This window comes from Mercenaria mercenaria, chromosome 9 (genome assembly GCF_021730395.1).
Source record: "Mercenaria mercenaria strain notata chromosome 9, MADL_Memer_1, whole genome shotgun sequence".
Taxonomy (NCBI): Eukaryota; Metazoa; Mollusca; class Bivalvia; order Venerida; family Veneridae; genus Mercenaria; species Mercenaria mercenaria.
The window spans coordinates 57426159-57448779 of record NC_069369.1 but is presented as its reverse complement, the minus strand read 5'-3'; the positions used below and the strand labels follow the sequence as shown (position 1 = coordinate 57448779).

The 22621-nt window shown below is 34.0% G+C and overlaps 1 protein-coding gene across 2 annotated transcripts in view; it reads left to right on the top strand.

Annotated features, from left to right (window-relative positions):
• The window catches only part of LOC123547203 (conopressin/neurophysin-like), a 71849-nt gene that overhangs the window by 10800 nt on the left and 38428 nt on the right, over positions 1–22621 (top strand). The window contains exon 1 of one of the 2 annotated variants that reach the window (XM_045334129.2): positions 16522–17189. The exons of the other annotated variant lie outside the window; for it this stretch is intronic. Coding sequence (XP_045190064.1) covers positions 17037–17189 — 153 coding nt within the window. The 5' untranslated portion in view covers positions 16522–17036. Of the gene's footprint in view, positions 1–16521; positions 17190–22621 lie in introns of those variants that run through there. 2 annotated transcript variants of the gene reach the window in all.

Sequence of the window (22621 nt, the reverse complement as noted above, 5' to 3'; positions counted from 1 at the left end):
TCTCCAACAAAGGTGTAACGTTAATCAAATCACAGCACCTGTAATGGAAAAAGAAAACTACTTACCTGATCATCGAAGTCCTTCGCCGGATTACTTACCTAGATTTCCAAGTCAAACGTCAGATCCATCTCCGGGTCTTCATTGTCAGTCTGAAATAGAAAACAAACATGTTACACCAGAACATAATGACCAAAATGAAAACGCATACTTACCAAGATCACAAGATTCTTCGCTAGATGACGAACATAGGTTACCTGAAAAAGAAAAAGAAACTTCATTTAACGAACAAAACATAAAGGAAGAATTTGGTGTTGACATAGAAGATTCTAAACTATCGTCTGAACAAAAGAGGAAAGTCTATAATCTTTTTAAGAGATGGGAGTCTGTTTTTCCAAAGAACGATCATGATCTAGGACATACCTCAGCGGTTCGACACAGAATCGAACTAACAGACAACATCCCATTCAAAGAGCCTTATAGAAATATCCCTCCCGCAATCTACAACGAAGTTCGGGAACACCTTCAAGAAATGCTCAACGTCGGTGCAATTCGAGAATCAAACAGTCCCTGGTCATCAAATGTGGTTATAGTTCGTAAGAAAGACGGGTCAATCAGATTTTGTATTGACTACCGGAAGTTGAACATTAGAACAAAGAAAGATGCATACCCAATTCCCAGAATCGATGATACATTACATATGTTGTCAGGATCTCGTTATTTTTCGAAATTGGACTTAAAATCTGGTTATTGGCAGGTCGAAATGGAGGAGACAGACAAAGAGAAGACAGCCTTTCAAGTGTGGGGACTTGGCTTCTATGAATGCAATCGTATGCCATTTGGGCTTTGCAACGCGCCCGCTACCTTTCAACGCCTGATGGAACGGTGCATGGGTGACCTAAATTTGAAAGACTGCCTAATCTATTTAGACGACATCATTTATTTTCTCAGAAGACATAGATTCACAAATTGATAGACTAGACTCCATTTTCCAGCGATTATCAGAAAACAAACTGAAAATTAATCCTTCAAAATGTCATTTCTTCAAAGATCAAATTACTTACCTCGGACATGTCGTTTCGAAAGATGGTATCCAAACAGATCCTGAAAAGACAAAAGCTGTAAAAGATTGGCCAACACCTACATCAGTCAAAGAAGTCAGGAAATTTTTGGGGTTCGTCGGTTACTTCAGATGTTTCATCAAAGGTTTTGCAACCATCGCTAGACCACTGAACAACCTTCTGATTGGTCATCCTCTTAAATCAAGTAAACCAGCCACCAAACGAAGAGACAAACGACAGCCATTTGTTTGGGGAAATGAGCAGCAAAGCGCTTTTCAACACTAAAGACAAACTGATAAACCCTCCAATCCTAGCATATGCAAACTACAAACTCCCTTTTAAACTACACACAGATGCATCTACGAAAGGTCTTGGCGCAGTACTTTATCAAAAACAGGAAGGAAAGGACCGGGTTATTGCATATGCGAGCAGGAGCCTCAAACAATCAGAAAGAAATTACCCTGCTCATAAACTGGAATATCTCGCTTTGAAGTGGTCAGTAACAGAAAAATTTCACGATTACCTTTATGGCGCAGTATTCTCTGTTGTTTACTGATAACAATCCACTGACATATATCAACACCTCAGCAAAATTAGATGCAACTGGACAACGGTGGATGGCTGCATTGTCCAATTACAACTTTAACCATTTTCTTACAGAAGTGGCAGAACAACGCTGACGCTGATGGATTATCAAGAATAACCGACAACACGTCTAATGAAAGCACCATCGATACATCCGTTATCATGGCTATGTCATTAGCATCCTCAGCTGAACCGTCACAAACTCCTTTGGCAACATCAGTATTGACACCAGAATCTATGGAAGAACTAGATCCTATTCCATCAGATGAAGTACCAGCTGACATCATTCAGTCACACTCTTTGAGTTCAAAGGATTGGAAACGGGCACAACGTCAAGATCCAATCATCTCTAAAGTTATCGACCACATGAAAAAGGGCACTAGACCGACAGCTAAGCGGGTCAGTGGCAGCGTCTCTCCAGCGGTCAAGTACTTACGTGATTGGGACAAACTTGAATTCAAAGAAGGTGTATTGTTTAGATCCGGTCAGTACAAAGGTCAGACATGCAAACAACTGCTACTTCCAGAGGCAATAAGAGATGAAATCTTCAATGCTCTTCACGATGACCTTGGACATCAAGGCCGTGACAGAACAACTTCACTCTTCAAACAACGTTTCTTCTGGCCTGGGATGGATGCCTTCATCGAAGAAAAGGTCAAACGATGTCCAAGATGTATTAAGAGGAAAACATTGCCAGGAACAGCACCGTTGGTGTCCATATCTTCGAACACGCCTATGGATATTATTTGTGTTGACTTCCTTAGTCTAGAGCAGTCCAAAGGTGGCTTTGAACATATACTTGTGGTTACAGATCACTTTACAAGATATGCCCAAGCCTACCCTACCAAGAACCAAACTGCTAAGACTACAGCTAAAGTGTTATTTGAACAGTTCATTGTCCACTATGGATTTCCCGACAGAATACATAGCGATCAGGGAGCTAATTTCGAATCTAGTCTCATAAAAGAACTATGTATTCTGGGAGGCACAGAAAAGTCTCACACCACTCCATACCACGCCATGGGAAACGGTATGACGGAAAGATTCAACCAGACGCTTTTAAAGATGCTTGGAACACTGGAGGAAACCAAGAAAGCTGACTGGAAATCATACGTAGCGCCTTTGGTACATGCCTACAATGTTACCATTCATGATAGTACTGGTTTTTCTCCGTATTACATCATGTTCGGGAGACAGCCAAAACTTGCCATCGACGCCTTGCTTGGTATTCATTTCGATGAAGACAAAGCCAAGACAAGGAATGAATATGTCCGAAAACTAAGAGACAGACTTAGTTTTGCGTATGAAAAGGCAAAGAAAACCGCAGAAGAAAAGGCAAATTGAAACAAGAACATATACGACCAGAAGACAAGGGCCGCTAAACTACATCCAGGCGATATTGTTCTGGCAAGAAATGTTACCATCAGAGGCAAGCACAAGATAGCCGACAAATGGGAGTCAGACCCATATATTGTACTATCACAACCAGATAAGAATATCCCGGTGTACCAAGTAAAGAAGCAGAATCCGAAGTCTAGAAAAATCCGCACGCTTCACAGAAACCTCCTTTTGCCACTTAAAGATCCATTACCAACAGAAGATGCTGCTGCACATAACAAGCACGTCCCCAAATATATAATCCCTCAACGGAGAAATCACGATGCAGAAGATGAATCCAACAATGTATCACCCAGGCCTAAACGATCCCGGCGAGTTCCACAATGGCAACGCACAGACGAATGGATAATGAAGTAACTGAAATATAAACTTCATGATGATATTCAATAATCAGGATATATACATAGTGAACTGAAAAATACTTACCTTGGTGTATTATGAAAACATGAACTCTTACCTGTATTAGGAATGTTTATTAATACTTACCTTCATAACTGAAGACAGAACAATTACCTGTTGAAGAACGAGTGAAAAATGAAATACTTACCTGTATGCTCAAGTTATACAAAAGTATTCACGTGTAAATATGCATCGGAATGGACGATGAATAAGTGTGAAAGATAAAATAAATTGCCATTGCCATAAATGAATGAAAGTAGTTTTATACTTACCATTTTAGTATTGGAATGAAATTATGAATATGAACGGTATTTGTTAAACTGTGAAAACTAATCTACGATGAAATACTACATGTTTTATGAGTGTGAAATACGTATAGATATACTTACCTTTGGAAGTTGTCTGAGGAAATATAGGGTTACCTTAAACTGATATGCTCCAACATGCTGATTCAATGTTGTTTAAAATAGAATTACCTCATTACTGAATTACTGTATTCATAGATATATATGTTTGACTTAAAAGTGTATGACATGATATTAGAAATTATTGTTTTAACTGTTATGTTGTTTATTACAGGTTTGCCTGACATAAGCATGCCAGTTATATTTACGGTGGCGAAGTTGTGTGTTGCATTTTCATGCAAATATTACATTAATTTTTGCATTGTTTATTATTAATGATATGTAACAGAAGTAACCACTATTATATTAAGGCTTAATAATTACGTGTTTTGTTTCAGGATATAATATTCTGGAATTATGTATTTGAAATGTCGGGACGACATTTTCAGCCGGGGGGAATGTGGCGAAGGGTGGATTTGTACAGTTTGGTCCCTGTTAGCATCTTTATGTTTAATAGGTCTTTTTGTGAAATGTATATTTCAATATGTCAATTGTAAGTCTCCGTATTCTAAAAGAACCCGTTTTATAGCAGGAATAGTGTATTCTAAATAGTTTAAGTAGTAAAATATGTAGTCGTATTTAGAGCTTTAGATAGTCTCTCAGTCACTTATCCATTTTGTTCGATTAACTTTTGCACTCGTCAATAACCAATCACACAACTCCGCTTTCTCCGCCATCATTCAAAACGTAAACAATGCCATTTTGTGCCCCATCAAATGAAATCCATTATTTGTGATTGTATATTTATATAACTACAGGTAAACATGTGTTATAGTTACCTTTATATGTGTTTCATTGAATTGTATTGGTCGATTGATGTAATTTTTATGTATTTTGTTCATTATTGATTAGATTTGTGTGTACGAATGCGTATATATAATTACAGGATCATACCATACAGGATCGTATCTGTTAATCCTTACTACCAACCCCAGGTCCCAAATACAACCCAAAGCTCTACCGAACCCAAACAAAAGCTAGTGCGGCGACATTCCCAACATGTTAAGAAGTGTCTAGTTAAATTTCTCTGGCATTCCGTTGCCTTGCGGGTGATAGGGAGTCGTCCTGGACTTTTCGATATTGGCGATCTTGCAGAGCTCCTGGATCTCTTCACTTTCAAAATTTCGACCCTGATCACTATGGATACGACTAGGGAGACCATAGTGGCAGATGAAATTGTCAAAGAGAAGCTTTGCGGTAGTATGTGCAGTGTGGTTTTTGGCTTGGAGTGCCTGAGCAAACCGAGTGAAATGATCGGTTATGACCAAAATATTTCCGTAACCACCACGAGACATCTCAAGGGATAAGAAATCCATACAGACGATAACTGGAATGTACAGGATTCAGCTTGGCTGCAGTCTTCCGTCGAATACACCTAGGACAGTTACGTACTCTGTGTTTAATAGCTTGCCCCATCTGCGGCCAAAAGAAACGAGATCTGACCAAAGAAATAGTACGGGAACAGACCTGATGACCTGCCTCTTCGTGTAACCCTTAGAAAACAAGGTCCAAAAGATGTTCAGAAAGAACAAGTTGAGTGACTGGATAGCCATTGGACATACCCTTACGAAAAAGAACAGAGTCTTTGAGATAGAGGTTACTCCATTCTCTGAGGTAAGCTCTCACCTGTGAAGTCTAGTGCGTCTTCTGACGATCGTTGAGTCTATGGCCTATTTCAAGAAGCTGAATAACACGGATCAGAGTTGGATCAGTTGCTTGTTCCTGCTTCCAGTCTGTCGACTTCAAACCATTTCCAACTGGTACCTCATCACGGGGGTTGTCAGTAAGAACTTGCTGACTGAAAAAAATACATTCAATAGCTGGTCGCTGACCTGGACAATCAGATTGAGCTTGAGGCAAAGCCTTTACAGCATCAGAAAGAAGAATATTAGAGTCAAGACAAGAAGAGAGAATTCTAGACAATGTGTCGGCATCGATGTTCTCCTTACCAGACCTGCAGTTCATTTTGATGTCATAGGTGGACAAAGAAGCAAGCCGTCTGTGGCTAGTGGCATCGAGTTTAGCAGAAGAAAAAGGGTTAGTGAGTGGGTTGTTGTCAGTACGAACTTCCACAGCGTTGCAATATAGGTAATCATGGAACTTATCGCAAACAGCCCACTTGAGAGCTAGGAACTCAAGCGTATGAGCTGGATAGTGTCTCTCACTAGCTCTCAAACCCCTGCTTGCTAAGATACAACATGCTCCTTTCCATCCTGTCCAATCTGATAAAAAACAGCACCTAAACCACTGCAACTAGCGTCGACATTAAGAATCGGCATTAAGAATGAAAGTTTTGGTGTAATCTGCAAAAGCCAGGACTGGAGGAGAAGTTAATTTCTCAATCAAGGTAGAGAAAGCTTTCTGTTGTTCTGGACCCCAAACAAAAGGAACCTTAATGTTTGTAGATATTCCATCTAAGAGATCGTTCAAGGGCTTGGCAATCTGAGCATAATTTTCCACATACCGTCTGTAGTATCCAGACAACCTAAAAAGCTTCGGAGATCCTGAATACTTGTAGGAACTGGATAGATTTTCAAGCTCTGATCTTTTCAGGAGAAAAAGCGTAAGTGAGTGGGTTGTTGTCAGTACGAACTTCCACAGAGTTGCCATATAGGTAATCATGGAACTTATCGCAAACAGTCCACTTGAGAGCTAGGAACTCAAGCTAATGAGCTGGATAGTGTTTCTCACTAGCTCTCAAACCCCTGCTTGCGTAATATACAACATGCTCCTTTCCATCCTATCCAATCTCAGTTTCAACACCTCTGGAACTCACAATGTGTCCAAGATACTGAACCTGAGGTCTGAAGAACTCACATTTGGATCCCCTTAACTTGAGGTTAAGAATAAATATTTCAATTCAAAAATTCTATTCCAATCCAACAAGTTCCACAAGATCACTTCTGGTTTTGAATTTAAAATATGGCTTCCTTCAGTCCTTTACAACAATGACAATCTAATCTAAATGCTATATTTCACTTATCTAATATTAAGCTACAAGAAATTCTGTCCCAAGCTGGTTCGTTTTATTTTCTATTATTTTTTTTTTTCAAAAAAAGTAGCACCTCTCATGAAAAATACAATCATACAAATATATGTTACACCGGAATATTTTGACCGAACACTATATAATAAATTTGATATATTTTAATATACTTCTTAGACTGGGGTATGAGTTTATAAAGTATGAAATTGTTAGCTCACCAATTCCCAACCTTCCACCACCTGTAAATCTGTGCTTGTGATGCTGTCACCCGTGTCGTTATGCTATATCGTTGCCTGTGCAAAGGCAAATACTCTTTCGATAAGATATTGAAATTGATGTAGACATAGTACACGTTTGGTGATACTGAACGATATTTTATAAAACTGTCTACATACATATACATTTTGTAAAGGCACATTCTTCTTGAACAAAACAAACTAGTCGTTTAAATAGCTAGATGATATTAAGAATTAAATGCTATTAACAAATAAAAAAAACAGTTTTTACTATATCGATATAAGAGGAACATTGCAAAAGTGATGTAACTGACGCTAATGATTTAGCAGTATTAATACACTTGCACAGCGAGGATGGAAATCTGTTTAAACCTCAGACTGCTTACATTTTAAAGTGCCTATTACACGACAATGTCCCAATTTCATCAAGCTGCTAGTATTTTGTCAGTACTGTATGTGGTTGTGCCCTTTCAATGTTTGCTTTAGATTGAACCATGTTAGTGATGTTTAAGGTAATACATGCTTGAATGGATAGGAACAAATTTCAGATTTTTTAATTGGATGTTCGATTCTTTACTGAACTAATTTCAATTCCCAATACGTACTTGAAAAGCAAATCCAAAGGGTCCGCTCGAAAAGACTGCTTTACGATAACCTGAGTATACTTCCATATTCTGATTGATGGATTTTAGAACTTTCGGCGAAAGTTAACCAAAGCGCACATAGCATATAGGAAGTCGCTTCTCAGCAGTGAAGAGAGAACGTCTCTAGATTGCTCAGAATTATTTTTGAATTCAAAGTTTCTGCTAGAGAGGTTTTCGAAAAAAATTCCGAAGAAATTTAAAATGTTTGTTAAAGCTATTCCTAATGAAATCGCGGTAAGTAGATAATGACGACACCGCATTTGCTTTCTAGTAACAGGTACGACGAAACTTACTTTAAATTTGTTCTAAAGTGAATAGTTTCTTGCGAATTTAGGGTTTTGAATAGTTCCGTTTAAAAATTCTTTAAAATTCTAAAATCTATCTTCCTCGAGCTCGCTTTGAGGCTTTGCCTTATTTCATATTAGTTTGAATTATACAATCGTTAAATGATATGTCCTTTTAGAAATTCTTTTGTTGATAATGTCACTGTGGTTTTCCTATTTTTGAGAGATGTGCCAAATAAGGCAGTCTTGTGAAACTTTCAACTTATTATAATATGTCACTGGTTGTTTGAGGCAGATGACTTAACAGTATTAAAGAAGCAGAGCGACAGCCTTCTGGCGGACAGTGTAGTTGTTTAAATTCCACAAGGGTCTACTTTGACATTCGTAGAAGCAATATAAGTAAAGGTTATGTCTTGTGAAATAAAACTCATTTTTAGTATGAGCAGTAATACCCGGTCACAGCAGCGTACCTTTGACGTAATTTTGCTGTAAGCAGATATCTAGAAGACATATGACTCATACTTTTCTCTGCATATTATGCCAGTTTTAGGATCGTTCCTCAGAGTGTTGTACAGAATTGTGTACTCTGAAATGGGTAGCTATGTGTGACTTTGTTAATGTTATATAGAATGTTTAGGAAATACTAATTAGGTCTGTTTAACCAGATGCAAATTTGCAGTTCCAAGTTTGTTATTTAGGCGGTAAAGGGGCTATGACGAGGGATATATTTTTTTCAACGAAGTAAAATATATATTTCATAAAAAAACAAGAAACATATCAATTTAAAATTCATATTTGAATATTAGGCCAGGTTGGATTAAATTCTTTTTTATTGGAGATTGTTTACTGGAAATCATTTTCTATGATCGTCCCTTTTGATGAACCTAATGAATTATTTAAAATGAAAAAATAGGACACATAACAAAATGAAGGGCTTATGAGCACTATCATTAAAAAGAAATTCGAGCTTCAAACATTTAATTATCACTTGATAACATTCAGTCTATTAAAGCTTCACAAAACCTGTCAAATATGATGGGGATTATAACATTACAGAATAGAATCGTGTCTAAAACCATGTTATAGTAATTATGCTTGAATGTCCTATCATAATGGATTTACGTTACCATAATAAGGAAACAAACTGGTGCTACTAAATTGTGATATTCGCTAAAATTGGTAATACAGCTTTCGCCATTAATCAACTAAATAAAAGTATAACATTTCCGTATTTATTTAGTAGTATTAACTGGTGCTAGGGGTGTGAATTGTGTTGCCTATTTCACTACCACTCATGAACAGGCTCTATCAGAGCCAGCTGTTATGTTGCTTGTTACGTTCTATGCTTCCAAAGGATCTTTTCACAGATTTGCTCTATAACAACAGCAGTCTTTAATGCCGTGTGGCGGCTGTAAAATGTCTCAACGTACGTTTGACTCAAATGTTTTTTATATTTTCTAGATCTTCGGGATCATTGAGAACGTTCAATTTTACTTTAATAGAATTCCGCTCAAGCCGGTGCTAGGGGTATTGCATATTTCATTACCTTTCATGAACAGACTGAATCAATCATATTATCATATTATGTTGCTTGGCTGCTTCCACATAATATTTTCACTAAGTTTATTATATAACTGAAGGTAGTGCTGTATAGCTAAAAGTATTATAATGACTTCCGTTATAATGTTGTTACCGCATTTGTGCTGTGAACATAAACTATATTACTTTCTTGTTATTTCTTAGCTTTGGTAACTGTTTTCTCATGTATTTATCATATGTTTGAATATTTGATTAATATAATAAAAAGGATAGTTTGTCCGCCCCTCCTCACACACATACCCTTCATGGCCCTGACAGAATATGTTTATATGCAACATTCAACATTATAGTGTTTTCTATCAATAAATTTATAAATATCCTTTATCTTGAGAGAGGATTTATTTGTTTTTAGATAAAGTATAAAGCGTAATGGAGCTTTAATACCCTGGTTGATTACTGAACTTTGTGATTTTAATACAGCAGTTAAGTGGAATTTTAAATTATGTATAACTTATTACCATAGTTAATTATACTCTAAATGAATTCTATCGCTTTCTTAGCACAAGTAACGAGGACTGCATAATATTCATAAACTATAACAGAATAAATAAGAGACTGTTTATAGGTATAGAATATTTGAAGACATGTTTTGCAACTTGCAACTTCAACAGACAGCTCTTGACCTACAGTGTTCCCTAATTCATCCATGATTTACTTAGAAGCAATGTCATTGATCTTAATACATTGACCATAAATAGAAAAGGTGACTGAATTTCAAGCAAGCTGCCATTCAGTAAGACTGGTGTGTATCATGTTTAAACTTCTTCAACTCAACAGTCAAAGATAAAATCTGCAACATTTATAGTAAAGAACTGTGTGTACAATATGTACTATTCGTTTTCTTATCGTTTTGCTGAATTAGCAAAAATCATACTGGAGTAATTAGCTCTGTTATTTAACGCATTCTCGTGGTGCCAGTATACGTAATACTGCGACTAAAAATAGCCTTCGTAATAAATCTTTGAAGCTAGAACAAACTAAGATCGTGGCTCCCATTTCCGAGATGTACATCAAGTTTTCAAATAAATGCCAGAATAAGTAATGTTTCACAACAAAGACAGTAATAAAAGTTTGCATTGCAAACAATGTCTGAACGGTTTTCAAGACATGTTTTTAGCATCAATGCCTTTGTAAGTCGTTTTGCACGTTATCTGTCAGCGTTGTCTAACATTTACAAAAGACTTGAGTTGAATAAACTGCGCCTTGCCTCTTTTAGGTAACTATCCAGATCCGACTATCAGCATTAGCTAGCTCTTGAAGTAAAATACTTCGCGGCAAAATGCTTGTTTTTTCATGTAGCCTTTGTATAGATGGCTCTTGAAGTAAAATACTTCGCGGCAACATGTTTGTTTTTTCATGTAGCCTTTGTATAGATAGCTTCCAAGAACATCAATGACAGATATGTACATCTCCGACTGATTTAGCTTGTGGTAATTAGCTCAGCTGAATTGGTAGCTGTTATAAGCTGACTGAGAAAATGCCATATTCTATTGGACATTTCTGTTTTCTTTATTGTAGATTTAATTTCCTTACAACGAGGTTCTGGCCGAATAGTGGATGAAATTTAAAATCATTCTGACATCTATATGACCTTAGCTAACATTCCTATGTTCAACATGTGACTCCTTTGTACCGGAATGTGTGGCTTTATATTGTACTGAGGCTCTAAATCATGTTTAAAAGTTTTTAAGACATCACTGGATAATCTAAAATATACAAAAATATTCTGCGAGTCCTTAATCTTACAACAACCTCAGAGAAAGGAAGTTAAAGGGAAAGGCAATGTTGTTTTGACGTTAATTCTATCTGCTGGGATTTCTTTAATCATTTAAAGATGTGAAATAACTTTCAAAATCGACTTAAAAATAAGAAAGTTATGAGCATTTAAATATTTGATCAAAATGGCGGCCATTTTGTTCCATGGCAACAAAAACCAAAATGGCGGATTTATTAAATTTCTAGACACATATTTGAACTGTATTTACTCATTTCTTTAAAATAATTTCTCTATTTTTCCCAGCTATAATGAAAGAAATTAGCATGTTTTACATATTACATTCAAGAAACATATAAAATCAATCTATTTAAAAGGTTATTTGCTAAAAAAAAGAATTCAGCAGTGTGTAAATGACGTCATAAACACACAAAGTGGCTGCCTCCATGATCTTAATTTTCAAACTGCCATATCTTTTTCAATAGTGGTCTGATTGCTTTCATATGAAATTAACTTATTGTCAGGCTTTCCTTGTCCTTTAAAGGTAATTACTTTTAGAGAGACTTGGTATGTTTGTCATATTTCTCTTGTTTACAAGGGGACCACTGTTGAAAAGATAACGATAATATTCTCCTTACCTTCAACACTATTTAGAAGTTCTACCGTGACTTAGTGATCTGAGCTGTAGGTCTTTCATGCGTTTAGAAAGTTTCATTTTTTAATGTCCTTGGTTCAAGTTTTGATACAAATATTTATTTACTTTGTAAAAAAGCCATATAGATGTCACCAGGGCCAGGGAGGTCAAAACTAAAGGTACAGATTAACATTCTAATGTATTTTTGTGACTTTCAAATATGGGTTAAATCGTAAAATGATGTTGAACTTATGAAAACATAATGTTCTACGCGTATGCTAAATTTCAAGACATTGCTTTGAGTTGATTATAAGATATCTTCAGAATAACAAATGTATTGTTCAATGAAGATATAGAACATACGGATTATGGTTTGAAAGTGTTTTTTCCTTGTTCAATTAGAAGGCAAATGACATCTTTTCCTGTGTCATATCATCAAAAGTTAATATCGATTTACCTATAGACATGGACCTTTAACGTGGTACTTGATATATAAAATATATATCGTGCATCTTCTTACAAGTACAGTTTTGTGAATGTGCCAAGCTGTTCATATCTTGATTGAAATGTTACGTTTTGTTTCATTCCTGTCGATATTATATTACTGTTTTGTTTAAATATAATTCATTCACATTCATAAAAAAATAAAGAAAGATACATAATAATTGGCGACATCACAAGTTTTTATCTTTAAACATGAGTTCAATGAAAACTAATGTTTGATTCATTTCCCGAATTTAATATTGATTCAATGATTTTGTAACAGGGTTTTAGGAAGAACTTCCACGGTTTGCAGCAATCGAAAGGTACCTAAAGGTTAAATATCAAATTATTAATCTTTAATAAGTTAATGTTTAATCTGTTGTTTTTTTTTCATATGACTAAATTATGATTTGACAACATACCTGTTTAGAGGAAAACGTATGAATTACACGTGTACGAAAATATTACGTAAATAAATTAAGTGACTGGGCAATATGCAAACCTAACGTTATACAAACTATCAGACATTGTATCCAAATCTTAAAGTTTCATCAAGCGTGGTCTTTTGCAATAGAACGTCTTCAAAATAGTTAAACCTTATCTTCTCTATTTTCTAATCAGTTATGATCAATATAAGTAACACGGGGAACCCGTACATACCTTTACATGTTTCCATTTGTATCTGATAATCAATGACACTGTTAAATGATAGGCATAGCTAAACATTTTTAATTGAATAATTTTGTTTGTCATGCTAGTTCAGATATGTTAAAGCATACAAAAAGGCTCATATGAAACCATAAATTCACGAGGTGATTTCAAAATCCTGCCTTGTCAAAGAAATCATGACAATTATGAAAATGGCTCCATTTTCAAACCAAACGGTAAAAAATTAATACTGTAACACGACTTCCCTTTAAAAGGCATATTGTGCTGATTTATCATTTGATTTTAAATGCCCTCAAAGACTTGAAACACTCCATTTATCTAAATGCTTATATATATGAAATATATATAATAATTAAGGCAATTAATATAGCATATTTCTGTGCTACGCGAAGCACTACCGTTCATGAAGCGAAGCTCATATTCTCAAACGTTTTTTATTCGGATATATAGAAAACCGGTTGTCGTCGAAAGGGAAAGAATAACGAATATTCGTTATTTTTGCCCGTCTCGACGGGACTGTATTATGATAGGATTTTGTTTAAAAAACAACGAAAAAAAAAACGAAGCCCTCGAATGTCATTGAGATAGTTTTCTGTGAGAGCAATAATAATTTAATTGCAATTGCTTTGGTAAGCTGAGAACCAGCTGCCGAAAGGAATGTCACCATTGTGACTTTCGAATCCTTTGCCGTAGAATTGTTTATAATTATGTTTTTACAGTCGACTTGAATATTTTATTTTCTGATGAAGACATTATGAATTTTGTAAATTTCTGTAACAATAATATGAAATTTTAAAGTATCTGAAAACGTCCAATATGTCTCCAATATCTTCATTTTTTCATCACCTATAATTGCAGAATTTAATTTGAACGAAAAATGTTTCTGCATTCGGTAAATTAATACTTATGCAGTTCCTTCTTTATTTCATATAAACAATTAAGTCAATAGACCTCATTTTTTCAGTACTTTGGTGCATTTCATTGATATGATAACCATGTATAGCCAGTTTGTATTACAGTTCTTGAGTGCATTAAGGTCATTCTACTTGCACAGTCACTTCAAAGAATGCCCTAAAAAGTAAGGATACGAATGTCTTTATTGAGTATCAGAATGCATGAATGTTTTGTAGTAGTTACACCTTTTCTTTGTAAGTCCTCTTTGAATTATTGGTTGCAATTCTTTCATATTTCATTGAATTCCCAGGTCGTAAATGAAGACGTACTCACCTAATGTATACATGTTGAAACAGATTTTTCATTAAGGTAGCTCTGAATGATTGATAACCGGAAGTGACGTTCTAACGAACAAAACCTAGAATAGTGCATGGTAGCCGTAATACGGCTAATAACTGTGAAAGCTTATTCATAAGGACCGATACAGCGTATTTGTTCATATTGAAAATAGGTAAATCTACAACTATGAAGTATTTTATGAATATCTATGTCATGGAAAATTTCTGTAGCGGAAATGCCGTCAAACGTGCGCGCATAGAAACACATTGCGAGCCGGTCTAACAAACGATAAAACAAACGAACCTTTTTTACTGGCATTCAAAATGTTTTGAAAAATATGGTTTAATAAAGTTTGGCAATTTTACAAACATTTTTTTCACACTTGATGAACCCCTTAATATTTATTAAAATTATAGTCAAGAATTGAATTATAGATAATTTTAGGAGAAAATGCTCTTGTTTTTAAAAATTGGCTCGGATGCTTGCTTGAAGACACATGCCCAGGCTGAAACGGGTTGTTTTCCAGATCAATACCGTTTCAAGTCCCTGCAAAAGTGATTATGATTTACCAAATTGTAGGCTATTTGTATATTTTGGTTAAAACAGCGGAATGTTTAAAGGATGTGTACTTCTCAATATAAAAATGACTGTAAAACATTATGTGATAGCGAGCTAACTCTAATCAAAATATTAAAATTAAATCATTAAGTTTAGCGAAAATACATACAGATCTGTGTTAATTTAAAAATCTATGTAAATAGGATTTTCATGCTTTATTTGACATTTTCTTCTCTTACATCAGACGTAAATTCATTTTCGATATTTAAGAAATGGCTCATGAAAATTGCATTTTGCATAGTTTAAGATTTTACCAAATGTAAACATAAATGTGATATTCCTGTTCTAACAAAAATGTTCTGAAATATTAATGGGCAACCGACAACAATTGGCGTGACAGTTTTCTTTGAAATTTTGTTGCTGATTACTGTCGGTATTTCAATGGATACTTCCTATGAAGTTAGCTTTTTTAACTATTCAAAGCTGCAAGATGATAGTTAAGAAGTCAAAGGAGATCGCGTTTAAATTGTAAAGAATGAGTCAGCTGTTTTAATAAATTATTTAAAACGAAACTAAGAAAACAAAACTTGACATGAAATGGATAAATCACACAGCAGCTGTGCTGATAAGGTCTAACATGCGTTTTGTGTGCGTATTAATTAAATTTTCATTTAAAAGAAATTAAATAACATTTTAAGCATTTGAGATAGTTTAAAAAAAGGATTGGGTTATTGTTTGCATACTTACTGATAAAGTCTGAGTATTTGAAGTGATTGCATTATCTATAAGTTAATCTTATGTGCTTTATCTGTAAGCAGTGACAGGCCTAAAATACTTTTTATATCTTTTGATGTAAGTGTGGAAAAAATAATGAAAAGCGTAAATATACTATATTATCAAATTCCTTCATCACATTCTTTCGCATGAAAACAATATTTTTCACTAGATGTTTATATATAATCTTCTATCCCAATAGCTGTGTTTCAATATGTTTTTATTTATTTTTTGCATCAATGTTTTGTTGGAATTTATTGACTGTGTCAACGGTGTCGTTTGTTGTCATTTTTATTAAAGATAATTTGCAGAGCTATATTTTATTTTTTCATTTATAGTAACATCAAATACTTATTCTCAAATTATATAAAGGTTGAAATGATATGTTGCTAAACTGGCTTTACTACAAAGTCCTTGTTTCAGCTGGAATTTTCACCTCAGGCGAAAATTTGTCGTTTTTCTTACTTTCATAATCAGTTTGCTCATACATTTACTGTTTTATATATTCGATAAGGACATACTTACGTTAACATTTTATAAGGAATCAGTGATATCAGTTGACAATACGGACAAATCATTTTCCTCATTAATCTTGGAGTGCAGTCTCAGCTTTTTCGTTTTTGGTTAGTTTATTTGTTTTTTTGTTTTTTGTGGGATTTTTTGTTTGTCATTTTGTCTTTTATATATTAGATAACGACATATATTGTAAAGCCCGGAATGATTTGAGTATATAATTACTTCTAAATAGATACCTAGGTTTAGCTTGCAATTTGCGTATTGATCTGGATTCCGTTCAGTTAGCTTGTTACGATATGCGACATCACGCCGTGTAAACACTTTATAAGGAGCACATTACAGATAAACTGGTTACTAGTTCTTGAACGGCGAGGTGCGGTGGAGGTTATTAATATACAGATTACCGACATGAAAATATTACAATCATATGACGTATTCAGTACTTAAATCATTTTTGTTTAAAAACAAATAATCTTAATTGTATGACGTATTCAGTACTTAAATCACTCACGTTTAAAAATAAATAAACTAACATTGCGGTTTCTTATCAGAAAATTTTGCAATAGGGTTTTATCGTGGTCGTCTGTAGTTTTAAAGACAGATTTCATCATCATCTATATTCAGTTATTAGTATAACTTGTAAATTTGAAAGATTACATATTGTTATTGGAACAAAGTACTTAAATTCCTCCGAGAAACGACTCTCTGTACGGAACGTGGGCATTAAGGAACGACAGTGCAATCAATTCGTTATAAAGCAATATTAGAAACTACATAACGTTCATTTGTTGTCAAACAGTTCAAGAGATTAGTTATAGTTTTGTTTAAGCGAAGTGCTGAAAGAAAAAAGAAACGATTTAATATGGGTTCAAATGCATATTTAACTCTAAACACAGCTTTATTTGCGACCAGTTTTGTTGTTTTATTATCGGGTACGACATATGGTTGTTTTATAAGAAATTGTCCACCCGGAGGAAAAAGAAGCGTAGATGTTGTTTCCAGGGGCACGATACCGGTAAGTAGCATTTCCTTACATTCAGTTCTACAAACTAATAAGGTATTTAATAAGATTTAGTAGAATAATTATGAGTTTAGAATTAGTAACTGTTGTTATACTAAACTAAATACATTTCCTTACATTCAGTTCTACAAACTAATAAGGTATTTAATAAGATTTAGTAGAATAATTATGAGTTTAGAATTAGTAACTAATTTTTATACTAAACTAAATAAATCCGCGTTTTAAACATGAAGGTTTAAAAAAGCAAACAAAAGTAAACGAAAAGTAATTTTACTCTTTACTGCCTCTTTTTGCAGTTAGTTTTATAACTTCCGTAGAAAAGTAATGTTTAATGACCCTTTCATTTTCTTGCAAGATATGGGTGGAATAGAGCCCGTTATCACAGTATTTTAACCTAATGATGGCATAGCTATTGCAGATGAGAACAATATATGTTTGTTTGCTTTGTTAAAAAAATAGAGGTTAGACCCAACTTTCATAGTTGAGAAAATGAACAATTACTTCGTAGAGTTAATTTAGACATAAAATTAACACGTAAATATGTATTAACAGTACTATGCAATAGGTTTAGCTAAACTCATTATTAATGACACTTAGTGTACAATTAATTTATAATTTTAGTTAATTTTAATAGTTGTTAAATAAATATATAAAGATAAAACATTTTAGTGAAAGTTGAGAATTGGTTATCTATAAATATCTACGACGTATTTGTTAATACATCTGTTTTTAACAAGATACTTTATGTATACGTTACAAGAAATAAACTTTGAATCTTGAATGAATATAAAAGTTAGAGGATGATTATTTTTCACGAGTGTTAAATCATAAAACAACGTTATATCTTATCGTTTGCTATCTTCTGGTTTAAATCTTATCTTTTTATGTCCTAAATTTCCACATATCAAGTGATATATCTATTGGAAAAATGATGAAATCGTAAAGCTATTTCTAAATTCAAAATGTATTTAAATCTGAAGTACAGACAAAGCCTCTTTTATATAACTTGTTACATAATTGCTAACATAGTGAGAGCGCCCAAATATATAGCATATTAATTAAAATTACAAATATCACTTTTTTGAAACTCGTGTTGCGCGACTTTTGATTCAATTGATGAAAAAAAAAATTGAAGGAATGTTCTCAAAAAATGCAGTCGTTACCTTTTCATTCATTTAAGACATTTGTTCGATACTGAAAATAAACATGTAACTTCATAAAAAAAAATTGTTTCATTGTTTTAATTTTTACTTGGCTACATTTAAAAGTCAATATTTTTTAATATTACTGATTCTAAGATGATTATCAACATTAGATATTTGATTTACAGTCAGTATTATGCTACGCGTAGTAAGTTTGTATTTCAGATAGTTATGGATTTTGTAGAATAAAGGTCTAAATAAAAAAAAACGATTATCTATTCTGCAACAAGGACAGTACAGAAGACTAAACTAGGCGATTAAATAAACTTAATTTGTTTTTAATTAGTAAGTCGGTTGTTCCTCATAGAAAACATTTTATGCTAACATTTTGCCTTTTCTATTTTTTTTTTTCACAAAAGGTATAAAACTAATGAATGCGTTTTAGCGATCGCAGACACTTATCTTAATGACTGCATTTTGCAGATACACCATGTGTCATATCATATTCTTTGATTACATAGAACTTAATTAATGATATTTCTGAAATACTGTTGAAAAACGGCGTTAAACCCTAAACAAAGAAACAAATAAGTAATGATATTTATTGCCCGTGTTTGGACAGGATATTTGACATTAAAAGCATGTATATATATATAGGGAGTTTATTTTTCAAAATTCTTTTGTAATAACTGATGGTATTTCGTGGTCTGTGCAAAGGAAAATGCTCCCTTGATGATGTAAACATAGTCCCCGTACGTTGATATTTAAAAACAAAAACTATTCACATATCCTAGTATCATGTGTTCCATATTAATTTTGTAAAGGCACATTCTTCTTGAACAAAACAAGCCAGTCATTTAAATAACTAGATGGTATTAATAATTAAGCGCTATTAACAAATGAAAAGATAGCTTTTACTACATCGATATAAGGGGAACATTGCAAAAGTGATGTAACCGACGCTAATGGTTAACCAGAATTAATGCACTTTGTTGTGTAACAGCACAGCAAGACTTTAAATGCGAGGATGGAAACCTGTTTAAACCTCAAAATGCCTACATTTTCCAGTGCCTATTACACGACAATGTCCTCATTTCATCAAGCTGCTACTATTTTGTCCGTACCGTATATTGTTGTGCCCCTTTAATGTTTGCTTTCGATTGAACCATGTGAATGGCGTTTAAGATAATACATTTTTGAATGGAAAAATGCCAATTTAAGATGTATTTATTGGATGTTTGATTTCTTTGCCTTTACTGAACTAATTTCAATTCCCGAAATGTACTTGAAAAGCAAGTCCAAAGGGTCCGCTCCAAAAGACTTCTTTATGATAACGTGAGTATACTTCCATATTCTGATTGATGGATTTTGGAACTTTCGCCAGAAGTGACTAAAGCAGGAAGTCGTTTGTATCTCCGCAGTGAAGAGAGAACGTCTCTAGATTGCTCAAACAATTATTTCTGAATTCAAAGCTCCTGCAAGATAGGTTTTCGATAGGGAGCAAAAACTTTCGTTTGTCAAAGGTATTCCTAATGAGAACGTACTGAATAGATAAAGACGTTACCATAACAACTGCTTTCTTGTAACAGTTACGAAAAAACTAAATTTAAAGTTTTTCTAAAGTGAATAGTTTCTTGCAAATTTTGTGTAGTGAATAGTTCCGTTTAAACAATTCTTTAAAATTCTAACATCGGACTTCCTCGAGCTCGCTTTGAGGCTTTGCCTTACTTAATATTAATTTGGATTATACAATAGTTAAAAGATATGTCCTTTTAGACATTCCTTTGATGATAATGTCACCGTGGTTTGCTTTTTTGAGAGATGTGCAAAATAAGGCAGTCTTGTGAAAATTTCAACATATGATAATCTGTCACTGGTTGAAGAGGCAGATGACCTAAAAGTACTAAAGAACCAGAGCGGCAGCCTTCCGGTGGACAGTGTTGTTGTTTAATGAAAGTGAAGGTTATGTCTTGTGAAATAAAACTCAATTTTAGTATGAGTAGCCAGGTCACAGCAGCGTACCTTAAACGTAATTTTGCTGTAAGCAAAGATCTGTAAGACAGTTTTAGGATCATTACTCAGCATGTTGTACAGAACTGTACTCTGGAATGGGTATAACTATGTGTGACATTGTTAATGTTATATAGAATGTTTAGGAAATACTATTTAGGTCTGTTTAACCAGATGAGAATCTACAGTTCCAAGGTTGCTATGTAGGCGGTAAAGAGGCTCTGCCGATTGATATTTTTTCAACGAAGTAAAATATGTATTTCATAAGAAAAAACAAGAAACATATCAATTTAAAATTCCAGTTTGAATATTAAGCAATTTGGATTCAATTCTTTTGTATTGGTGATCGTTTTCTGTGAATAATTTTCTATGATCGTCCCTTTTGATTAACCTAATAAATTATTTATGAACTTCCATTATTGAAGAAATAGGACACATATCAAAATGTAGTGCTTATAAGCACTGTCATTAAAAAGAAATTCGAGCTAAGAACATTTAATTTTCATTTGCATTTGATCTATTAAAGCTTCACAAAACCTGTCAAATATGATGGGGACTGTAACATTATAAAATAGAATCGTGTCGAAATACATGCTATAGTAATTATGCTTGAATGTCCTATCATAATGGATTTACATTATCACAATATGGAAACATATTGGTGCTATTGAAATTGTAATATTTGCTAAAATTCGTAATACAGCCTTCGCCATCAATCAGCTAATTAAAGGTATAACATTTCCGTATTTGTTTAGTAGTACCGAGAAAGGTTTATTAACTGGTGCTAGGGGCGTGAATTGTTTTGCATATTTCACTACCTCTCGTGAACAGACTCAATCAGAGCCAGCTATTATGTTGCTTAGTTACGTTCAATGCTTCCAAAGGATCGTTAAACAGATTTGTATTAAGTCTTTGATGCCGTGTGGCGACTGTAAAAAGTCTCCACGTACTTTTGACGCATTTTTTAAAAAATATTTTCTAGATCTTTGGGATCATTGAGAACGTTCAATTTTACTTTAATAGAATTCCGCTCAAGCCGGTGCTAGGGGTGCTGCATATTTCATTACCTCTCGTGAACAGACTGAATCAATCATATTATCATATTATCTTGCTTGGTTGCTTCCACATAATCTTTTCACTAAACTTATTATATAACTGAAGGTAATGCTGTATAGCTAAAAGTATCATCATGACTTCGGCTATAATGTTGTTGCCGCATTTGTGCTATGTATATAAACAATATTACTTTCTTTTTATTTCCTAGCTTTTGGTAATAGTTTTCTCATGTATTTGTCATATGTTTGAATTTTTTATTAATGTAGTAAAAAGAATTGTTTGTCACCCCTGCTCACCCGCCCCTTCCCCACACACATATCCTTCATGTCCCGACAGAATATGTCTATATGCAACATTCAACATTATAGTGTTTTTCTAACATATTCTGTACTTTGAGAGCTGCTTTATTTGTTTTTAGATAAAATATAAAGTGTAACGGAGCTTTAATACCCTTGTTGATAACTGTACTTTGTGAGTTTGATACAGCAGTTAAGTGGAGTTTTAACTTATGTATTAAATATTACCATATTATTCATACCGTAAATGAATTCTATCGTTTTTTAGCACAAGTGACAAGGACAGCATAATATTCAAAAACTATAACAAAATAGTTCTGAGACTAAATAAACGTATAAAATATTTGGAAGACATGTTTTGCAACTTCAATAGAGCCGCACCATGAGAAAACCAACATAGTGCAATTGCGACCAGCATGGATCCAGGCCAGCCTGCGCATTCGCGCAGTCTGATTAGGATCCATGCTGTCCGCTTTCAAAGCCTTTTGCAATTAGAGAAACCGTTAGCGAACAGCATGGATCCTGGTCGCAATTGCACTATGTTGGTTTTCTCATGGTGCGGCTCATTTGTACCTTCAATAGACAGCACATTACCTACAGTGTTTATTAAGATCATACAGGTGTTTTGTTCACTAATTCACCCATTATTTACCTGAATGCCATGTCATTGATCTTAATACTTTGACCTGAAATAGAAAAGGTGACCCAATTTCAAGCAATGTCATTAGCCAATCAGTAAAACTGGTGTGTATTGTGTTTATTTAATAAACTTCTTCAACTCAAATGTCGTAGATAAAGGCTGCAACATTTATAGTTAAGAATTGTGTGTACAATATCTACTTTACGTTTTCTTACTATTTTGCTGAATTAGCAAAAGTCATACTGGAGTAATTAGCGATGTTAATTGATGTATTCTCGTGGT